The following is a 22,169-nucleotide window of genomic DNA, read 5'->3' on the forward strand; positions in this document are numbered from 1 at the left end:
CTCCGTTCAACCTCGCTTCCTTTCTGGTCTCCCCCCCTCCCCTCTCTCCTACTCTGCTGTCTTGTTCCATCCCAGAGCCCCGCCTCCCTCTGCTCCCCCTCCATGTCTTACCCCCCCCCCCCCCTCTTTCTCCATCCATCTCTTTATCTCTCCTCTTCCTTCCCCTCTCCTCTTCACTCTCACTCCTTCATTCTCCACCCCCCCCCCCTTCCCTCTCTCTCTCCCCCTCTCTCTCTCCGTCCCTCTCTCTCCATCTCCGAGGGAGATTTATAGTGGGGCACCATTGTCAGTATGTGAGGGATGTCAGTGGTATTTTGAGTAGGAAAGTGCCCCCGCCATTATCTCCTGCCTCTCCAATCTGGCGCCTGAGTGAAGACCTGACTGGCTGGGTGAAACATCCCTATCTGGAGAGATGGGGCAGTGTGTACTATGTAGAGAACTGTCTACGTGTGTATGGGTGATAATGTGTGTCTTGTGTATGTGTGTGTTGTGTGTGTGTGCGTGCGTGCGTTTGTGTGTCTGCGCGTGCGTGTCTATGGGTCTTTGTGTGTGTGTGTGTGTGTGTGTGTGTGTGTGTAACTGTATGGGTATATGTTCTCTGAAGCCTAAACACAGTGAGTATTGCGCAACACACTGTTATGTACAGTATGGTTTTTGTCAGCATACTGTTATGTGTTTTTGTCGGTCCTAAGGTCCTTCAAGCCCCCAGGCTACATCAGTGCTTCAGGCCCAGTGAGTGGTGAGCTGTTAGCCCTCAGCATCACTGCCTAGTGGGTCTAAATGCACTTGAACTGAGATTCTGGGCTGTGTGTGTGTGTGTGTGTGTGTGTGTGTGTGTGTGTGAGGGGGGCCTCAGAAGTTGGAGAACTGCTTTTGAAATTGTGACATCTGTGTCATTTTTCTTTAACAGACCTTTTTTTGGAAAAAGAAATGAAACCTTGACAGTCCTTGACAAGGGATGCTAGGCTGAAACGTTGTGTTTGATTAAATCACTCAGCCTTGAGCGCTTGAGTGTGCGATGTCATTTCTTTTATCTGTGTATTTCACCAGTTTACCGGCACCTCTCCAAGGCGACAGTTTGCGTTTTCTCTTTTTTTTTCCTCAATAATATACTTTTTTTTCAGCTCTTTGACTGTGCCAAAGCACATGGAGCATATGGAGCGCATCTTGGAACTTGACTCAGACTCAACCTTAATTAATGACTCGGTCTTGGATTGGGTAATGGAGACTCAACTCGGAATCGACTCAGACTCTTCTTTCTCTAACTTCCTGGCTGAAATAATGCCTAAATATGACCACTTTCTAATTATGGGTGACATGAACATACATGTGTGCTGTCCCTCCAAGCCGTTGGCTAGAGACTTTTTAAATCTTATGACTCATTTGATCTTGTGCAGTCGGTGACTGATCCCACACAAGAGCGCGGGCACACACTCCATCTTATGGTCTATCCGTTTTTAATATCGAGGTTTGTGATGCATTTTTGTGTTGTGTTTTTGAAAATGTAATACATGCTTTTAGGACTTCTCGTCTCGATTACTGCAATGTTTTGTATGTTGGTGTCAGTCAGGCCTCTCTCTCTCAAGCCTGCAGTTAGTCCAGAGCGCTGCCGCTCGCCTGCTAACTGATACACGCAAGCCAGAGCACATTACCCCGGTACTGGCTTCGCTCCACTGGCTTCCTGTGCGTTTTAGGATTGATTTTAAAATTTTACTGTTTACTTTTAAATGCGTAAATGGCTTGGCACCCATCTACCTCTCGGAACTGCTGGAACCTTATGTTCCTTCAAGGTCCCTCAGGTCCTCTGATCAGCTTCTCCTGGTTGTCCCCAAATCCAGGCTGAAGCTCAGGGGGGATCGGGCTTTCGCAGTGGCCGCCCCTAAGCTCTGGAACGAGCTGCCTCTGCATGTTAGACAGGCCCCCACTCTGCAGGTGTTTAAATCACGCCTCAAAACACACTTATATTCTTTGGCGTTTTCCTGACATGGCTTAAGAGACTTGTCCTTTTTCATGTGACATCCTGCGTATGTTTTACTATGTGCTCTTTCTGTGTTATTGTTGTTTGACTTGTACAGCACTTTGGTCAACTTTGTTGTTTTTAAATGTGCTCTACAAATAAAGTGGTATGGTATGGTATGGAAAGTCTCTTTTTCATGCCGTGCTTTTTTGATAACCAGACTGTGTGGTCACTTTTTTAGTGTTTGGTTAGGATTTGTCTTTGTTTTTGCCCTTTAAGTTGATGCGCTATTCTGCAAATGTATATTCTGTTTTAGCATTACAATTTCATTTCATTTTGTCACTTGATTCTGCGGGTGTCTATTTACTTGGCTACGGTTTTGGGGGTTGAGCTCAGATCAGTCTTATGTTTTTTTAGGGCTAGTTTCTGCTCTCTCTGGGCAGAGGCTGTTCCTCAGGAATGCTCTGTGATCTGATGAGTCACAGTCAGACGTCGGGTGTGTCCAGAACTTGGATTTTCTCAACATGCAGCCACAGTGGTAATCTTTCCTAGTTCTACCCTGCATGCAAGATTACCAGGAAAATCTTTCTTTTGTCATCCACCACAGTTGCTTTCCATGGTCTTCCTGGTCTTTTTGTGTTGCTGAACTCACCAGTGCGTTCTTTGTTTTTCTGCACGCACAAAAGATAGCAAATGTCCGGTTGTCACTCCCTCCCACCTCCTTCCCTATCCTGCGTATTGAGATTTCAGGGTAACAAACCGAGGACCCTCCCAATTATCAAAGGGTATTTCACACACTGGGGCTGTTGATTACAGGGGATTGGGATTGAGATTGCCTTTGTTCTGGTTTAACTTGAGGTAGAGACTAGGGAGAACTGAATACCATTGGTGTGTCCTGTTTCTCTACCCCCTCTGCTAAGAGTATACACTTTCAAGTATGCTTCAATGGATTTCAAAGTAAAAGGTTGGTGAAATATGGTGGAAACCCACAAGAGACCATGCTTAACCCAATCCAATGCTTTAAAATGTGATATGAACAGATACGGTAGAGGATTGGAACAGAGGCCATCAGCCCAGAGGACTACTTGCCACCTATGGCCCAGTGAGTGCTGCCTCTGCAGTATTGAGTGTGCTCAGCTCAGTCACAAACCCATCAGGGATATTTAGTGGCTACAGTGCAGCTACAGGTCTATTAAGAGACCTCAGTCAGGCCATTCTGCTAGTGTTTAGTGTCCAGGACACCTGTCTCCAAGGAGACAGTGCACACACACACACGCACACACAAGCGTAAGTTCAAATGCACAGGCATGCACACAAACTTGCAATTGAAAACGTGCTGTACACTCGAACATAAATAGCACACACACACTCACACACACACAAACACACACACACACACACATATACAGTAAATACACTGATAGAAGACCGTTTTCCCCTTTTAGATACAGTAGGCTGCTAGCTCGAAGTGCTGCACTTCGCTTAAAGTTTCCTGGAGTGGAAGGTTTTCTCTATGAAAAAAACATGATGGAAGGTTATGTCTGTGGGCTGGGGGATCGAGTTAGGCTCTCATTTTAAAAAGGATTTGAGCAGAAAACAGTCTGATTCTCTCTTTCTATCTCCATCTCCATCTCTCCCTCTCTCTCTCCCTCTCTCACTCTCTGTCTCCCCTTACCTCTCTCTTTAGACTCTCTGTTTCTTGGTCTGTGAGTAATGCCTTAATGACCAGTAAACAGAGTGTGGATCCTTGTTTTAACAGAATTTAGTGACGACTCAGGGACAACCTGATTAATTCCTGGTTGTGCTCTGTATATAGTTAATAATTTAAAAGCATTAATTGAATGCTTTATTGCTATTAATTAATCAAGATACCATTAACAGCAGGCCTTGTGTGTGTGTGTGTGTGTATTTCCTTTCATGAAATGTATATAGTCGCTATCTTTGTTGTGCATTGAGAAACATAAATTATTCAGGGTAAGTCAATGCCTCTGCGTCTGGCTTGTTTTTCCTGAACGGCATCATTTGGTGTTATTATTAATTCACACGTCTGAGCCGTACAGTACAGTACAGTACAGTACAGTACCGGCCCCAGTGAAGTCCTGAAGGACGAGGCCCGAGCAGAGAGGCGCTGTTAGTCTACACACTGATCTCTGGGGTGGGGTTACGGGACCATGCGCGCATGCACGCACACACACACATATACACACACACACACACACACACACATATATACACGCACGCACACACACACACACACACACACAGCTGTCAAATGGGTCCGTCCACGTTTCTCCCTAAGGCGGATTCTATCTTTAGCTCCTTCCTTACTCTTAACCCCACTATCAATTATTCCCTGGCAGACGCTGTGCTGCCGGGTGGGGGAGGGGTTGTACAGTAACCGTTACTGGACCTGGTCGATGCCAGAGTCTGAGGTTCTCCCTGGCTGCTGATGGGATGTGAGCACACCCTGCTCCAAGCCGCCCAGCTCCTCTGGGCTCCGGCAGGTCCTCAGCCTGGAGGGTGACGCGCCTTAGTCTCTCTCTGCTCTCCCCTCCGTTCATATCCACACGTCAGAGTCTCTCTCTCTGCTCTCCCCTCCGTTCATATCCACACGTCAGAGTCTCTCTCTCTGCTCTCCCCTCCGTTCATATCCACACGTCAGAGGCTGCTTTAATGCTGACTTGTAGAACAGTCGATAGTACTTTGCAACATGTTTGTAGAAGGCAACGCGGACTGACAACTGTGTCTAACGTCGTCTCCGGGGCACGTTCAGTAGCACGAATCTGGGAGAGGATTAGTTAGGGGAGGGCAGGCGTGTTGTTTGAGGGGAGAGGCAGCAGGGGAGGACATTCACAACCCAGAATAAACCAGGCCAGAAAACACAGGCATCACTTAGACATGAAAGGAGGGCCCTGGGAGATAAAACACATTTGTTTTTCCAACTCCACCTCCTCCTCTCCTTCACACACACACACACACACACACTGTACTGTACAAACACACACACACACACACACACACACTGTACTGTACAAACACACACACACTGTACTGTACAAACACACACACACACACACACTGTACTGTACAAACACACACACACACTGTACTGTACAAACACACACACTGTACTGTACAAACACATACACACACTGTACTGTACAAACACACACACACACACACTGTACTGTTCAAACACACACATGTCCCTCTCTTCCCATTCCACCTCTTCTTCCTTGGATAAAGACATCACTGGCGACAGACGGATTTGGAACCCTGCTCCTCCACAATCCTCAGAGTGGACTCCTCCACCCGCCTGGACTTCCCAGAATCCCCCTCTTCCCTCTCCTCTCTCCTCTTCTATCCTTCTGTCCCTCCCAGCTGCACGGACAGTATAATTGCATCTCCCGGCCCTCTGTGTCCACGGTAAAATATGCAGTCCTCCGTCGACGGGGGGCCCGGCAGGCTGAAGCGTCCCCGTGCTGGTTACCACGGTGCTGTGCGCGCTCATTGATCAACCCCCCCCCCCCCTGCATTGTAATTACCTCCAGTACATGTAATACATGTCTCACAGCGTCGCTAACTTCCCCGCCGACACAACAACCCCGTTCTAATTTGCTTTATTACTAAACCATTACTCTTTCTGTTATCCTCCAATGCGGACACATTTGTGCTGTTCTTTGTTGTTGTTTTTCTAATTCATTTGTCTCCCCAGTTTATTTCTTGGTTCTTTCATTTCGCTCGTGTAGATAATATTGCCGCCGGATTTCTCCCGTTATTATGCTCCCTGCAGTGTGTGGGCGTAATGAGGCAAGGCATCACCTAATGAATTCCGCTTGCTTGGCTCTAGTCGGTGGGACTCGATCTGTGGGGATTGCAGTACAACACGGTCGGCCATATTGCATCTGAGTGTCTGGCGGAAGAGTTGAATAAGATGCTGAACACTGAGTTCTTCATAGCCAGCTCCAAGTGTTTTCTCTTGTAGACTGTCAAAGGATTCAGATTTGTTTCACCTCACTTCAGGTTCAGTAGATGTCTTTTTTCTCTCAGATTGAGATTCATATCCTCACCTCTCTGCTGGTGCTGAGTCAGGTACTGCATGTTCCCCCAGCGTGAACTCAGAACTCAGAGCCTCAGCTGTCTAGGAGGCGGCACCAGACTTTTCCCTCCTGGGCGTCTGTTAGAGGAAGTATGGCGACGGTTTCATGTCGAGTCGTGTCATGCTAGCCGCCAGCGATGCTGCAAGACTGCTCACTAAGCAAACCTGGAGTCTCTGAGATAACAGGAACCTGTCACCTTCTCCCCCTTCTCGAACGCCCCAGCACCCCCCCCCCCTCTCTCCTCTCCTTCTCAGTCATTCTCTCTCCTCTCTCTCCCTCTTTCCTCTCTCTCTTTCCGCTCTCTCCCCTGTCCTCTCCCTCTCCCACTTACCCTCCCCCCCCTCTTTCTCTCCCTTCTCTCTCTCTCTCTTCCCCATCTCATGGAACAGCAACACTCAGCTGAGCTTTTTCCCCTTGAGGGCAATATCACACCGTTCTGTCACTTGAATACAGTAGCGGAGCTGTGTGTTCCTGTTTCAGCTGCAGCACACCTCAGGGGGACGTACTTCCTCTCTCTCTCTCCTCTCATGAGCCGGGAGAAGGGAGATGCTCTTTGTTTGAGGGAGATGTAGTCGGCAGTTTGAAAGTCATGAGGCTAGCCTGTGACATAGCCGTTTAGTTCCCACAGTGCCTTGAAACGAGTGGTTTTGGAACAAATGTGCATAAAGGTTTATTTTTCTCACACTGTTTTGTTTGACTATTCAAAAGAAGAGTGGTTCATTTTACTACTCGAGATGGTGGTGCTCAGAGAGCCCCTGCATTTCGTGGCTCTGTGCACGACAACATTGAATGGGTTCTAAATTGGCCCTTCGCCAAGTGTCATGAAAAGCGGTCTGGTAGTTTTTGCATAAACCTAGTCCAAAAAATGTATGGAGGTGAATGGCCGGCTGTGTTATTCAGATCTGCTCCAAAATGTATTGGGTTCTAAGTTAACCCATGCTACACCCCACCACTGAGTTTTGTGAAAATCGATCTCATAGTTTTTGCATCATCCTGCTCACAAACAATCAAACACACGCCACCGAAAGCATTACCTCTCGCCCTGCGCTGTCACTGGGGCAGAGGTAATGAATAATTGTTTTTCAATTGGGAAGGTTCAAATGCTTAACATCTCTTTTTGTCTCCCCCTCCCTCCATCTTTCCCTCCCTCTATCTCTCCCTCCCTCCTCAGATGAGCAGCAAGCGCTCCAGCAGTTTCCGACGGGCCATCGCCAATGGCCGCCGCACACTGCAGCGAGAGATCCTATTGGACGAGACGGGCCTGGGCGTGTACAAGCGCTTTGTGCGCTACGTAGCCTATGAGATCCTGCCCTGTGAGACGGACCGCCGCTGGTACTTCCACCAGAACCGCCTCTGCCCACCGCCCGTCTTCATGGCCATCATCACCATCATCCAGGTGGGAGGACACTGAGGCTACCTTTCAGGCCCGTAGCCGGGGGGGCATGAGGGTCTGGCGCTCTACAGCGACTCTGTTTGGTGTCACGGTCATGGGCTTGAGAGACTCAGGTAGCTGGCTGTCTCTTCCCGATCAACAACTGCTGGGTTGTGTGACGGACCCTCCACAGCAGCGACAGGGGACAAATGGACAATAATGGTGTAATAGGCCTCCAAATTGGGTAAAGATTTGACAAAAATGTGAAATACTTTTTAATTTTTTTTATATAAGACATCTTAAGCTTAAGACTAAGCCTGTCTTAAGACTCTACGAAGTTCTACTAATAAGGCTGCTTTGTTGACCCTGTTGGGGAACCCTCTGGAGACAACCTTCAACCCTTTTAGGTTCCAGGTAGAACCATTTTAACAGGTAGAACCATTTTAACAGCCACAGGTGTCAACCCACTTAGCCCCAACAGTAGAGGAAGTGGTCTAAACCCACCATTGAGAAACAAAGAATGAGTAAAGTGGCTGTATTAGTTTGCTTTCTTGAAATCATTTCAGCTCCCAATTAAGAACTGCAAAAGCAGATCAGTGAGTTCTCTGGTCAACTAAAATGGTATTAATTGGCCGATGACCTAGAGAAAAGGAAAGTGCTGTGCAGTCCTCGGGGACCAGAGACGAATCCCCCAGGGAGTACAGGAACACGCCGCTGATCAGCACAGCTCCATCAGTATCATTCATGAGTAATAATTAATAATTAAGCCAAGTAAGCCTTCAAACCAAATCAAATCAGACTTTATTTATATAGCATCTTTCATGCAGAATTGGAATACAAAGTGCTTAACAATACAATGAAAATACAATAACAAAAGGAAAATACAACAATACAGTGAAAATAAGGAATATAGAAATAAGAAGCATGGTAGAACAGAGAGACCAGTTTACTGTACCACAGTAAAAGAGGGTGGATTAAAATAAAATGCTAAGATAAAAAGGTTTGTTTTAAGATTTATTTGAAAGGTGTTTGCAGATTGTCAGCTCCTCTGGCAGGTTGTGAAAGGCTTGAGAAGGGGGGTTTAGTGGTCTTTAATGACAGCCAGCATATGATAATGGTTGCTGCATTTAAAATCTGTGGAGATGGTGATTCATTACTAATGGAGCTACAGTAATGCAATGACAGCAGATGTGCTTTTGTGTGCGGGGGTTCACTGCCTTTGTCTCAGACCGAGACATATGGGAAACAAGAAAAGAAACATGTTCTTATAGCATGATTTGGAAACAATTGTTTTTTGGCAGGGGCAGTTTCTTGGCTTCCGCGTTAGCCATTTGTATAATTGGGATGTTATAATGATTGTCTCACAATGAATAGATGTGGATGTGAATTCTGTGTATTCTCTCTCTCTCTCTCTCTCTCCCTCCCCTCCCTCCCTCCCTCCCTCCCTCCCTCCCTCCCTCCCTCCCTCCCTCCAGATCATCGTGTTCATGTGTTATGGGATCATGCTGAACAAGTGGGTCCTCCAGACCTACCAGCCAGACTTCATGAAGAGCCCCCTGGTGTACCACCCTGGCCACCGCGCCCAGGTGTGGCGCTTCTTCAGCTACATGTTCATGCACGTCGGGTAGGAGACCAACCTTCCTTGCCACCATCACTTGTGTGTCCTCTCTTTTGGGCGTACTGTAGACACACATAAACACACACACACACACACACACACACCAATCACACCAATCACCTCACTCCACTACTTATGGAAATGTTTTAAATGAAATGATTCATGTGGAAGAGGTGAAGACAGCCATTGATGCCCTGAAAGGAGGAAAAACTTCAGGATTTGATGAATTGACTAATGAAATACTGAAATGCCCCTTGTTCACGGAACTTATTTTTGTTTTGTTTCTTTTTTGTTTTGAAAATGGGACTATTCCATCAGTATGGTACAAATCTATTGTGAGTCCAATACCGAAATCTTAAAAAAATGACCCAACAATACCCTCAAATTATATCAATTTGATCATAGGGTATTTGCACTTGCAGAATATTTAGAGAAAGCTTGGGACAAACAAAGAAAGAGAAATTATATGTGATGCATTTGTTTTGGATTCTAACGAAAGACTGTTATTTTTTTTATGTTATTGTTTGGTGTACATTGCGTAGCTTACAAACCGTGAGAAGTGTATGTGATATAGTTAATTATTGTTTATTGTTTATGGTGTCTTATAATTCCATAAGGGATGGGTCCTCGGACATGACACGAAAATAAACTTTCATTCATTCATTCATTCATTCATTCATTCATTCATTCATTCACACACACACACTGATAAAACCGTGTGTCATCATAGCAGTTGATCTCCGTTGGCATGTAATGAGATGTATAGAATTGATGGCCGCCTGTAGATCACTACTGTAGAATGATGAACGGTGGAACAGCATTGACTTTGATAGTCATCATGCATTATTCATACTGTAACTCAGTCATTTAACACCAGCGTTGTCTCCTCCCCTCTTCTTCCCTCCCCTCTCCTCTCCTCCTTTACCCTCTCTTTTACTCCTCTCCTCTCTACTCCTCTACTTCCTCTCCTCCCTTACCCTCTCCTCTCCTCTCTACTCCTCTACTTCCTCTCCTCCCTTACCCTCTCCTCTCCTCTCTACTCCTCTACTTCCTCTCCTCCCTTCCCCTCTCCTCTCTACTCCTCTACTTCCTCTCCTCCCTTCCCCTCTCCTCTCTACTCCTCTACTTCCTCTCCTCCCTTCCCCTCTCCTCTCTACTCCTCTACTTCCTCTCCTCCCTTCCCCTCTCCTCTCTACTCCTCTACTTCCTCTCCTCCCTTACCCTCTCCTCCCTACTCCTCTACTTCCTCTCCTCCCTTCCCCTCTCCTCTCCTCCCTACTCCTCTACTTCCTCTCCTCCCTTCCCCTCTCCTCTCCTCCCTACTCCTCTACTTCCTCTCTCCCTTCCCCTCTCCTCACTACTCCTCTACTTTCCTCTTCTCCCTTCCCCTCTCCTCTCCCCTCCTCTCTACTCCTCAACTTTCCTCCCCTCCCTTCCCCTCTCCTCTCCTCTCTACTCCTCAACTTTCCCCCCCTCCCTTCCCCTCTCCTCTCCTCTCTTCTCCTCAACTTTCCTCCCCTCCCCTCCTCCTCTCCTCTCCTCCTCCTCTCAGGCTGGAGCAACTGGGCTTCAACGCTCTGCTCCAGCTGATGATCGGCGTTCCCCTGGAGATGGTCCACGGCATCCTCCGGATCAGCCTGCTCTACATGGCTGGGGTGGTGGCAGGTGAGCTGGTCATACTGGACCACCGCTTCGTTGGTGGCTGCTGAGCGTTGCTTTTGTTAGTTCAGTATGTAGGCCTACTGGGACGAGGTCTGCCGGGAGCGGTCGGACTCTGTGGTGGTATTACTGTGTGTTAGTAAGGTGAGGCCCAGTGTTGGTGGTGTTTCTGTGTGTTAGTAAGGTGAGGCCCAGTGTTGGTGGTATTTCTGTGTGTTAGTAAGGTGAGGCCCAGTGTTGGTGGTATTATTGTGTGTTAGTAAGGTGAGGCCCAGTGTTGGTGGTATTACTGTGTGTTAGTAAGGTGAGGCCCAGTGTTGGTGGTGTTACTGTGTGTTAGTAAGGTGAGGCCCAGTGTTGGTGGTATTATTGTGTGTTAGTAAGGTGAGGCCCAGTGTTGGTGGTATTACTGTGTGTTAGTGAGGTGAGGCCCAGTGTTGGTGGTATTACTGTGTTAGTAAGGTGAGGCCCAGTGTTGGTGGTATTACTGTGTGTTAGTGAGGTGAGGCCCAGTGTTGGTGGTATTACTGTGTTAGTAAGGTGAGGCCCAGTGTTGGTGGTATTACTGTGTGTTAGTGAGGTGAGGCCCAGTGTTGGTGGTATTACTGTGTTAGTAAGGTGAGGCCCAGTGTTGGTGGTATTACTGTGTGTTAGTAAGGTGAGGCCCAGTGTTGGTGGTATTACTGGGTGTTAGTAAGGTGAGGCCCAGTGTTGGTGGTATTACTGTGTGTTAGTAAGGTGAGGCCCAGTGTTGGTGGTATTACTGTGTGTTAGTAAGGTGAGGCCCAGTGTTGGTGGTATTACTGTGTTAGTAAGGTGAGGCCCAGTGTTGGTGGTATTACTGTGTGTTAGTAAGGTGAGGCCCAGTGTTGGTGGTATTAATGTGTGTTAGTAAGGTGAGGCCCAGTGTTGGTGGTATTTCTGTGTGTTAGTAAGGTGAGGCCCAGTGTTGGTGGTATTACTGTGTGTTAGTAAGGTGAGGCCCAGTGTTGGTGGTATTAAGGTGTTAGTAAGGTGAGGCCTAGTGTTGGTGGTATTAAGGTGTTAGTAAGGTGAGGCCCAGTGTTGGTGGTATTACTGGGTGTTAGTAAGGTGAGGCCCAGTGTTGGTGGTATTAATGTGTGTTAGTAAGGTGAGGCCCAGTGTTGGTGGTATTAATGGTGTTAGTAAGGTGAGGCCCAGTGTTGGTGGTATTACTGTGTGTTAGTAAGGTGAGGCCCAGTGTTGGTGGTATTACTGTGTTAGTAAGGTGAGGCCCAGTGTTGGTGGTATTACTGTGTGTTAGTAAGGTGAGGCCCAGTGTTGGTGGTATTTCTGTGTGTTAGTAAGGTGAGGCCCAGTGTTGGTGGTATTACTGTGTTAGTAAGGTGAGGCCCAGTGTTGGTAGTATTAGTGTGTGTTAGTAAGGTGAGGCCCAGTGTTGGTGGTATTACTGTGTGTTAGTAAGGTGAGGCCCAGTGTTGGTGGTATTATTGTGTGTTAGTAAGGTGAGGCCCAGTGTTGGTGGTATTACTGGGTGTTAGTAAGGTGAGGCCCAGTGTTGGTGGTATAACTGTGTGTTAGTAAGGTGAGGCCCAGTGTTGGTGGTATTAATGGTGTTAGTAAGGTGAGGCCCAGTGTTGGTGGTATTACTGTGTGTTAGTAAGGTGAGGCCCAGTGTTGGTGGTATTACTGTGTGTTAGTAAGGTGAGGCCCAGTGTTGGTGGTATTAATGGTGTTAGTAAGGTGAGGCCCAGTGTTGGTGGTATTACTGGGTGTTAGTAAGGTGAGGCCCAGTGTTGGTGGTATTACTGTGTGTTAGTAAGGTGAGGCCCAGTGTTGGTGGTATTAATGGTGTTAGTAAGGTGAGGCCCAGTGTTGGTGGTATTATTGTGTGTTAGTAAGGTGAGGCCCAGTGTTGGTGGTATTTCTGTGTGTTAGTAAGGTGAGGCCCAGTGTTGGTGGTATTACTGTGTTAGTAAGGTGAGGCCCAGTGTTGGTGGTATTACTGTGTGTTAGTAAGGTGAGGCCCAGTGTTGGTGGTATTACTGTGTGTTAGTAAGGTGAGGCCTAGTGTTGGTGGTATTACTGTGTGTTAGTCAGGTGAGGCCCAGTGTTGAGGTATAACTGTGTGTTAGTGAGGTGAGGCCCAGTGTTGGTGGTATTTCTGTGTGTTAGTAAGGTGAGGCCCAGTGTTGGTGGTATTACTGTGTGTTAGTAAGGTGAGGCCCAGTGTTGGTGGTATTACTGTGTGTTAGTAAGGTGAGGCCCAGTGTTGGTGGTATTACTGTGTGTTACTGTAGTAAGGTGAGGCCCAGTGTTGGTGGTATTACTGGGTGTTAGTAAGGTGAGGCCCAGTGTTGGTGGGGGTGGTTTTTGTATGTGTTGTTGACAGTACTGCTTAGTAGATGGAACATGTGTGTTAGTGTGATAGTAATACTGTTACAGGAGGAGTACCCCTTGAGGGGGATAGTATTTTGTGGTGCAGTTTAGATGTGTTAGTGCGGTGGGTGAGTGTCAGTTTGTTCTGTTTTTAATTTATGTGTTGGTTCTAGTATTGCTTAGTTGAAGCAGGATTTTGCCGTGGCATTTCGATGTGTGTTCATTATGTGAGTAGTGCTGTGGTGTGTCAGCACTTTGGCTCAGAAGTGCGCCGGTCCAGAAATCTTCTAATGAAAGGTGCACTTTGAGCAATGTGTTTTTTAGAAGGAGAAAAGGTTTTTAGTACAGTAGGACTCTGTCTTGGTGTGACAGGTCATATATGAAGCTACATGTAGCAAGGTCCTGTAGGCGTGGCTGGCACTTGTAAGTCGCTACTCCTGCACAGGCAACACTGTGTTTATTTAGTGTTCATGCAGTTCGAAGCCCAACACATACACACACACTCATTGTTTGCATATAGACACGAACCAGCTGGTGTGCCATACAAACGCACACAGGGAGAACCAATCAAATTCCACTTGGTGACGGGAGACCTTTGAATCCACTCTGATTGGGCGAGAAGGTTTCTGCTTTCGGCTCCCATTTTGCGCCAGGCCGCCCCCGCATCTCGGGTAACCGTAGTGACGGGCGACCCGAAAGCCTCGTCGTCTGTCTCTCGTCTGGACTTGGCATCACTCTCTCTCCGGATGTCGCTCATCACTGACCCCCTGTGATCTGATTACTGTCATGGGCGCCAGGCCCAATTCAAACCGATTTCCGGTTCATATTAACGGCAACTTGATTTGACAGTTTTTTCTGTCAAAATAACAATATGGGGACAACCACTAACTCTCCATGCATTAACCCCAATTTCTTTATCACCCCCCCCCCCCCCCTTTTCTTTAGTTTTGTCCTGTTGTCCCATGACGGTGGAAATGATCTTTGTGTGTTGCGGTCAGGCCAACGATGTGAAGCACAGGCGCTTACAGGGGAGGTGTGTGGAGAGTATGGGCAGGCTTTTACTTCGAAGTGAGAGGTCGACAGGGTCAAATACTCCCGGCTTTGGGCAAGGCGGGAGGGTAGAATAGACGATACCAAGCGCTGCCCCCCCCCCCCCCCCCCCCAACACCATACTTTGTAGAGCGTTTTTTGACTTGAAAGTGGAGCTTCTAGCGGATGAAGAGAGGCTTTCTGGTGTCCCCCGCCTGGAGTGTCCCTGTGGACGTGCAGCCTGGCTGCTCTCTCATGCTGCTCTCTCCAGCTTTACAAGATATGAGTTATGAAATCAGCCCTTTCACAGCGGCGGCTTGCATACTCCGGCTGTCTGGGTGATGATAATAATCATATCCTTTCGTCTGTGCTTTTTATGGGTTATTATTGCATTACTCTGTCTGTGTCTGTGTGTGTGTGTGTGTGTGTGCGTGTGTGTGTACGTGTGTGTGTGTGAGAGAGAGAGGGAGAGAGAGAGAGGGTGTGTCCCCCTCCCAACCTCAAAGAAAGCTACCCCGGTATTCCACTTTGAATTAAATTCTGTTCCAGTGTGCTCCCTTCTGTCAGTGTCTGTGTTTTGTGGATGATAGTAATTGCCCAGGCACTCAGATTACTTGCTGAAGCTCACTGTTTCTCTCCTTTCTCTATTTTATATCCCCGCCCACATCTCATGTTTATATTCATGGCCGCCGTGCTCACGAGTTCAATTACTGTGTGTCAGGATCGGTTTGTGGAGCAGCAGAGCTCTCTGGGCTTAGTCCTGCTCTGCACTGGCTCACACAGACCTGCTGCAGGTACGCTCTGTGTGTGTGTGTGTGTGTGCGTGTGCGTGTGCGTGCATGCTCCGAAATTCCTATTGAAAACTGTCACCCTGTAGTCAAAAAAAGGTATAGTTGACTGAATCGTGCAAATAAATATTGCCAAATGCCTTCATGTGGGATCCTCCGCCTGAGAGCCAGGCTGGGAACTCACTTCCAGCAGAAACAATAGGAAGGTTCAACATCCTGTGCGGCTGACACCAGGTAGATCCGTTTCCTGTGTGGAATGTTCATGATGGCAGCTCTCTGATGATGGCAGCTCTCTGTCTGCTGTCTATCTGCTGCCCAGTTTCTTAAAATCCAACAAAAATAATCTGCTAGGTTAGATACACCATTAGCAAATATATAGCAGCCTATTTGGATATTAGGTAGTGTGGTACAAGAGAAGCAGTGGGTCTAGACAGACCAATCATACCCTCCCATGTTACCCAGAATACTGGTTTATCCCATAGTTTGCCAATAAATACATCCACTCTAGCAATAGCAGGAAATAAGGTTTTCATTTGATGCCGATTCCCCATTCTAATAATGCGTGAGTCCATCACTGAGGAGAGTTTTAATGACTTAGTTTCAGTAGCTGCTTTCTTCTTCCGAGCATCCAGTTGTCAGTGTGCTCAACTTTTAAAAAGCCTGTGGCAATGATTGCAATCCACAAAGCCGTTGAATCAGGGTGTTTTTGTCCTCGTTTCCTAAAATATTTTTCACAAACTCTCTATGCATCACACTTGCACAACTGATGAAATGGAATCATCCTTCCTTTGTGCTTGATTTGCAGGAGAGTGCAGTCTGGTTAAAGGGGAACGGTTCTGGTATGGGACGTGTCCTGGAGCACGCCTCAGATTCACATGAGCAACACACACTTCCACCTCCTTCTGCTGTTACAAGGACAGAGGCCAACACTGTGGGAGCACAGTCAGCCAATCCAGCCCCGGGCAAGAGAAGGAGAGAGAGAGAGAGATGGAGAGATGGAGGAGAGGAGTAGAACAGGAGGGAGAGGGAGTAGCAGAGAGCAGAAGGCTATAAATCACCCCCGGAGCCAGAGAGGTGAGTCAGGCCATGACTCTCTGACTTGGTCCTGACACATTCCCCTCCATTCTGCCTCTTATATTCATGGCTTTAATATTCACCGTGGTTTGGTTGGGCCATGTTGAATCAGTGAGGAGCCTGGCAAGGGTGGAGGCACTTTTAAGACTCCTCTGGCTGTAATATTGACTTTACCTCTGCTTAGTGAATGACAATTAGATTTCCTGCTCTTTAAGAAATGTACTTTAGTGCCTTGTATACGCTTGGTTTCCACTGGCACTCCACAGCATTGTAGCATTATAGGCTCTAAGAGCACTGTTTATGAGTATGCCAGTCCGGCCGTCGTCCCAGAACACAAGCCTGGCGTTGTATAGGTTAGCGAGTCTGGCCCCGGGGCCTCAGTAACGCCTTAACCCAGTGAGCCACCGGGCCGCCCAGGAATCCCTACTTTGAATGGAAGTACCAGCAGCTCGTCCACTGGTTTAGTGGGTGGGATCAGTACTTGGGTGATCAGACAGACATGTTGTGCTAGTACTGTATACTCCTCACATGCTAGTACTGTATACTCCTCACATGCTAGTACTGTATACTCCTCACATGCTAGTACTGTATACTCCTCACATTCTAGTACTGTATACTCCTCACATGCTAGTACTGTATACTCCTCACATGCTAGTACTGTATACTCCTCACATGCTAGTACTGTATACTCCTCACATGCTAGTACTGTATACTCCTCACATTCTAGTACTGTATACTCCTCACATGCTAGTACTGTATACTCCTCACATTCTAGTACTGTATACTCCTCACATGCTAGTACTGTATACTCCTCACATGCTAGTACTGTATACTCCTCACATGCTAGTACTGTATACTCCTCACATGCTAGTACTGTATACTCCTCACATGCTAGTACTGTATACTCCTCACATTCTAGTACTGTATACTCCTCACATGCTAGTACTGTATACTCCTCACATGCTAGTACTGTATACTCCTCACATTCTAGTACTGTATACTCCTCACATGCTAGTACTGTATACTCCTCACATTCTAGTACTGTATACTCCTCACATGCTAGTACTGTATACTCCTCACATGATAGTACTGTATACTCCTCACATGCTAGTACTGTATACTCCTCACATGCTAGTATTGTATACTCCTCACATGCTAGTACTGTATACTCCTCACATTCTAGTACTGTATACTCCTCACATGCTAGTACTGTATATTCCTCACATGCTAGTACTGTATACTCCTCACATGCTAGTACTGTATACTCCTCACATGCTAGTACTGTATACTCCTCACATGCTAGTACTGTATACTCCTCACATGCTAGTACTGTATACTCCTCACATGCTCGTACTGTATACTCCTCACATGCTAGTATTGTATACTCCTCACATGCTAGTACTGTATACTCCTCACATTCTAGTACTGTATACTCCTCACATGCTAGTACTGTATACTCCTCACATGCTAGTACTGTATACTCCTCACATGCTAGTACTGTATACTCCTCACATGCTAGTACTGTACACTCCTCACATGCTAGTACTGTATACTCCTCACATGCTAGTACTGTATACTCCTCACATGCTAGTACTGTATACTTCTCACATGCTAGTACTGTATACTCCTCACATTCTAGTACTGTATACTCCTCACATGCTAGTACTGTATACTCCTCACATTCTAGTACTGTATACTCCTCACATGCTAGTACTGTATACTCCTCACATGATAGTACTGTATACTCCTCACATGCTAGTACTGTATACTCCTCACATGCTAGTATTGTATACTCCTCACATGCTAGTACTGTATACTCCTCACATTCTAGTACTGTATACTCCTCACATGCTAGTACTGTATATTCCTCACATGCTAGTACTGTATACTCCTCACATGCTAGTACTGTATACTCCTCACATGCTAGTACTGTATACTCCTCACATGCTAGTACTGTATACTCCTCACATGCTCGTACTGTATACTCCTCACATGCTAGTACTGTATACTCCTCACATTCTAGTACTGTATACTCCTCACATGCTAGTACTGTATACTCCTCACATGCTAGTACTGTATACTCCTCACATGCTAGTACTGTATACTCCTCACATGCTAGTATTGTATACTCCTCACATTCTAGTACTGTATACTCCTCACATGCCAGGGATTTTGAGTAGCCAAAGGTAAAAAGAAGGAATCATCAGAGAATGTGCAATTCACATTCTGCCCAGAACCACTGAACCAGAACCACTGAACCTGAACCAGAACCACTGAACCAGAACCACTGAACCAGAACCGCTGCTACACTGGGAGCCAAAGTGAAGCTAAAATTCCATAGAAGTGGCTCCTGAGTGCTGTTGCAAGCCATGTGTGTGAGACTTCCTTCTTTCAAGGTTCCTTGTCTTGGGCTTAGTGTTGTGTTGCGCTTAGTGTTGTGTTGGGCTTAGTGTTGTGTTGGGTTTAGTGTTGTGTTGGGCTTAGTGTTGTGTTGGGCTTAGTGTTGTGTTGGGCTTAGTGTTGTGTTGGGCTTAGTGTTGTGTTGGGTTTAGTGTTGTGTTGGGTTTAGTGTTGTGTTGGGCTTAGTGTTGTGTTGGGCTTTGTGTTGTGTTGGGCTTAGTGTTGTGTTGGGCTTAGTGTTGTGTTGGGCTTAGTGTTGTGTTGGGTTTAGTGTTGTGTTGGGCTTAGTGTTGTGTTGGGTTTAGTGTTGTGTTGGGCTTAGTGTTGTGTTGGGCTTAGTGTTGTGTTGGGCTTAGTGTTGTGTTGGGCTTCGTGTTGTGTTGGGCTTAGTGTTGTGTTGGGCTTAGTGTTGTGTTGGGCTTAGTGTTGTGTTGGGCTTAGTGTTGTGTTGTGTTGGGCTTAGTGTTGTGTTGGGCTTAGTGTTGTGTTGGGCTTAGTGTTGTGTTGGGTTAGTGTTGTGTTGGGCTTAGTGTTGTGTTGTGTTGGGCTTAGTGTTGTGTTGGGCTTAGTGTTGTGTTGGGCTTCGTGTTGGAGTGTGGATTCTCTCTTCCCGGCCCTCTCTGTGTGCCAGTGTGTTCCAGCTCCTTTTGCTTCACTAAAGCTAATTCAGTTCAAGGTTGCTACTCCAGACCCCCCCTCCTCGTGCAGACACTTCAAAACCACCTTGTGTGTGGGAGTAATCATGTTTGGTTGCTTGGTTATATTTGGAAATACAACCCTTATTGTGATCCAAGGTCGTTTTTGTGCCTTTTGCTGAAAAGCAATCGTGACCGAGAATCGGATCAGCCATGACGAGAATCCACTAGAAAACAGTAGAGACACATTCCCTGAATAACACCACACACACGCGCGCACGCACGCATACACACACACACACACACACACACACATGTACACACACATACACACGCACACACACACACACACAAACATGTCACATACACATTAACCACACCACTTACAGACTCACACACACACACACTAACCACACATACAATAGACACACACAGAGGAAGAATGTGGTATGTCTGGGCTGTGAGACGCTGGGTGTGGCGTGTGTGAGCGGTCTCCTCTGTCATCGGCTCTGAGGATGCGGCCGCAGGAGGCGATCGATTTCCCCCTCATGCCCCCGGGAAACATCATTATCATATTTACTCCTGCCTTGGCAAATTTGGACAGAGTGCTCATCTGTGATAAAAGAAACTGAATCGGTCCCAGTGTGGAGACCAAGGTCAAGGCATCTTTGTACCGGGCTGTTTAAGCACAGGGGGGGGGGGGTGAAATTGAGGAATTTGATCTGCCCCTGTGGGGATGACGCTGGGCGTTGGGCAGGCAGTCTGTCAGGCAGATGTAGTTGTGGCAGGTTTTTTTTTGTCTGGTGGACTGGGCCAGGGAACGCGTGTGTCATGTTGATGCCGCGTGTTTTGACTGCCAGGATGTGTTATTGACCTGCTGCTGCGTCTCCTGTCCGGCTGCTTCCAATACTCCAGCGGTATGTTTTGACTGCGGTGTCGGCGAAGCACAGATCTGAGCGTCGGCTCTCGTATCCCTCTCACTGTGTTCCCTCAGGACTCTCATTGTGGATCTGAGGCCGAGTCGGAGGCTTTCTGTTTTTTAAGGTCACTCAGCGGTGACGGACGTGTCACTCTCCCCGCACCGCGCCGGGGCAGATATGGATGGAGCGTGGGGGACTGGAGGAGGACTGATCGTAGGCCCCGGTTCCTCTCTCCCTGAGGAACGGCCAGGAAGAGGACGAGGATATTTCCTCCCATCTTTTTGCCCGTGAAGGAACAGAGGAGGAGCTGCCGGCCGGCCACAAATGAGGCGTTCATCTCGTTTCCTTCCCAGACTGACGGGGAACATTATGGTTCAAATGAGTCTCCAAAATGGACGCCATGCCAGTAAATTACCTTTTGGAGTTATGAGCATAGCAAATAGAGAACGGGGAGAAGTAGACAGAAAGGCATGTGACAGATGGCTAGTCTCCAGATGTGTCACCCTCACCGTCCTCTCCAACAACCTGCACGGGAGCTACGTAACAGTCTCTGCGTCCAGTACTTGTCCTGCTGTCTGTCTCTTCACAGCTTCTGCATATCCACCCAGGAAGACTAGTTGCTACTTTGTGGCAACTAATGGGGATCCAAAATAAACAAAATATCTGTTGGGTGTAGGACCAAAACTGTAGTTAGTCTTTTGCATGTCATCACACTAACCATATTAGGGTTAGGAAGATGACAAGAATATGGTGAGGCTCCATGTTTACTTTAACTCTGGCCATATTTCATTTCTGCCTCCCCTGATGCAATTAAAACTTTGTTGTGATGTCATGTCATTGTGTAAACGACATTGTGGTCTTGTCATGTGTAACTGTTTTTCCCCTGGTAAATGGATGTTGACTTCAGAATGAGAGGATACTTACCCAGGAACTTGTACTCTGACTCTTCCCTCAACCTGTGAACACTGTGCTGATGAATCTGTGTCTTGTTAGAGTGTCAGTTTCACTTTACCTGGGGTGTTTGTAAGCAGGAGGATCAGTGCTTCTGTCAGTTACCCCCCTCCTCCTCAGGACAGGAGACACTGACATGCCAGCCTGCAACCCCTCCATCATCAGCCTCTCTCTTTCTCCCCTCCTCTTTCTCTCTCTCTGATCTCTCTCTCCCCTACACACAAGTACGCACACACACTCACTCTCTCTCTCTGTCTTTTCTTTCTCAAACGATCTACCCCACCCCTCTCTCTCTCTCTCTCTCTCCACAACTCTCTCCATCACACTCTGTCCATCCCTTCTTATTTGTGCTTGGTAAGTAAATCTGATCAGGCATTTCCCAGTTTATTATCCAGGCCTGGCCGGGACAGCCTTGTGAGTGTGAGCAGTAGAGTGCTGACTACAGCACATCTTGGTGCAGGGGCAGGAGATTTAATGCTTACGGGATAGATCTGCGCCAAGTGAAGGCGTACGACTAGGGCGACCTCAACTTATAAAAGGAAACACTCCTCTTGGGGAATAGAAATAACCTCCATCTTAAAAGAACCCTGAAAGGGAGACATTTTTTCCCAAGCACCTACTGTACAAATGATCTCTTGAGCTGAGGTGAAAGCATGTTGGCCTCTGTTTGGGAGAGTTGTACATTTTTACAGTGCAGGGTGATTGATTGAATGGGACTTGATTTGAGTGACTCTAAAGCAGGGGCATATAATGTCTGATTGCTGTGGGATGTGGAAGAGGAGGCCGGCCTCCGAGCGCAGTTGGGGTGCTGGTAAAACCACGCTGACAAAAGTGGGAAGCGGCTGTCTTTCATGTGAAGTGATTTCATGGATTGGTATTAATAAAAATACTTAATTTCCTTTGCTCAAACTAGTATTTTGAATAGTATTGTATTCTATTTAACTGTATGAATCACTTTGAATCCATTTTTCTTTCTAGACACGCAATGTCCTGGAGGTTCATGTGACGCTCCACGTGACGTGTCCGTTTGTAGCATGAAATTTACATTGACATTTGAGGTCATCCAGAAAGTGTTCATGGGACTTGAGGATCAGAAGATGTCTCTAAAGGTCCATATATAATACATTTTATTATTTTATTATTATTTAAAAAATTGTTTAAAAATAATCAAATTAATGTTTTGGATTGAACTGTTATAGTTGATTAAATAGAAGGTGTTTTTTAATTCCAGAAAACTCAATTAAATTGTAACAAAATTAAGTAATTTTATTAGGTAAATCCAATTAAACATTTTTACATTGCACG

The 22,169-nt window shown here is 46.8% G+C and overlaps 2 protein-coding genes across 2 annotated transcripts in view; one reads left to right on the forward strand and one right to left on the reverse strand.

Annotated features, from left to right (window-relative positions):
- Positions 1–22,169, reverse strand: part of anks3 (ankyrin repeat and sterile alpha motif domain containing 3) — a 204,546-nt gene that overhangs the window by 150,655 nt on the left and 31,722 nt on the right. The window lies entirely within an intron of this gene.
- rhbdl1 (rhomboid, veinlet-like 1) overlaps positions 1–22,169 on the forward strand; it is a gene marked incomplete at both ends in the record, with an annotated part of 44,756 nt that overhangs the window by 14,949 nt on the left and 7,638 nt on the right. The window contains 3 exons of the mRNA XM_084456719.1: positions 7,229–7,453; positions 8,905–9,053; positions 10,600–10,712. Coding sequence (XP_084312845.1) covers positions 7,229–7,453; positions 8,905–9,053; positions 10,600–10,712 — 487 coding nt within the window. The remainder of the gene's footprint in view (positions 1–7,228; positions 7,454–8,904; positions 9,054–10,599; positions 10,713–22,169) is intronic.

Source organism: Borostomias antarcticus (genome assembly GCF_949987555.1).
Source record: "Borostomias antarcticus genome assembly, chromosome: 22".
Taxonomy (NCBI): Eukaryota; Metazoa; Chordata; class Actinopteri; order Stomiiformes; family Stomiidae; genus Borostomias; species Borostomias antarcticus.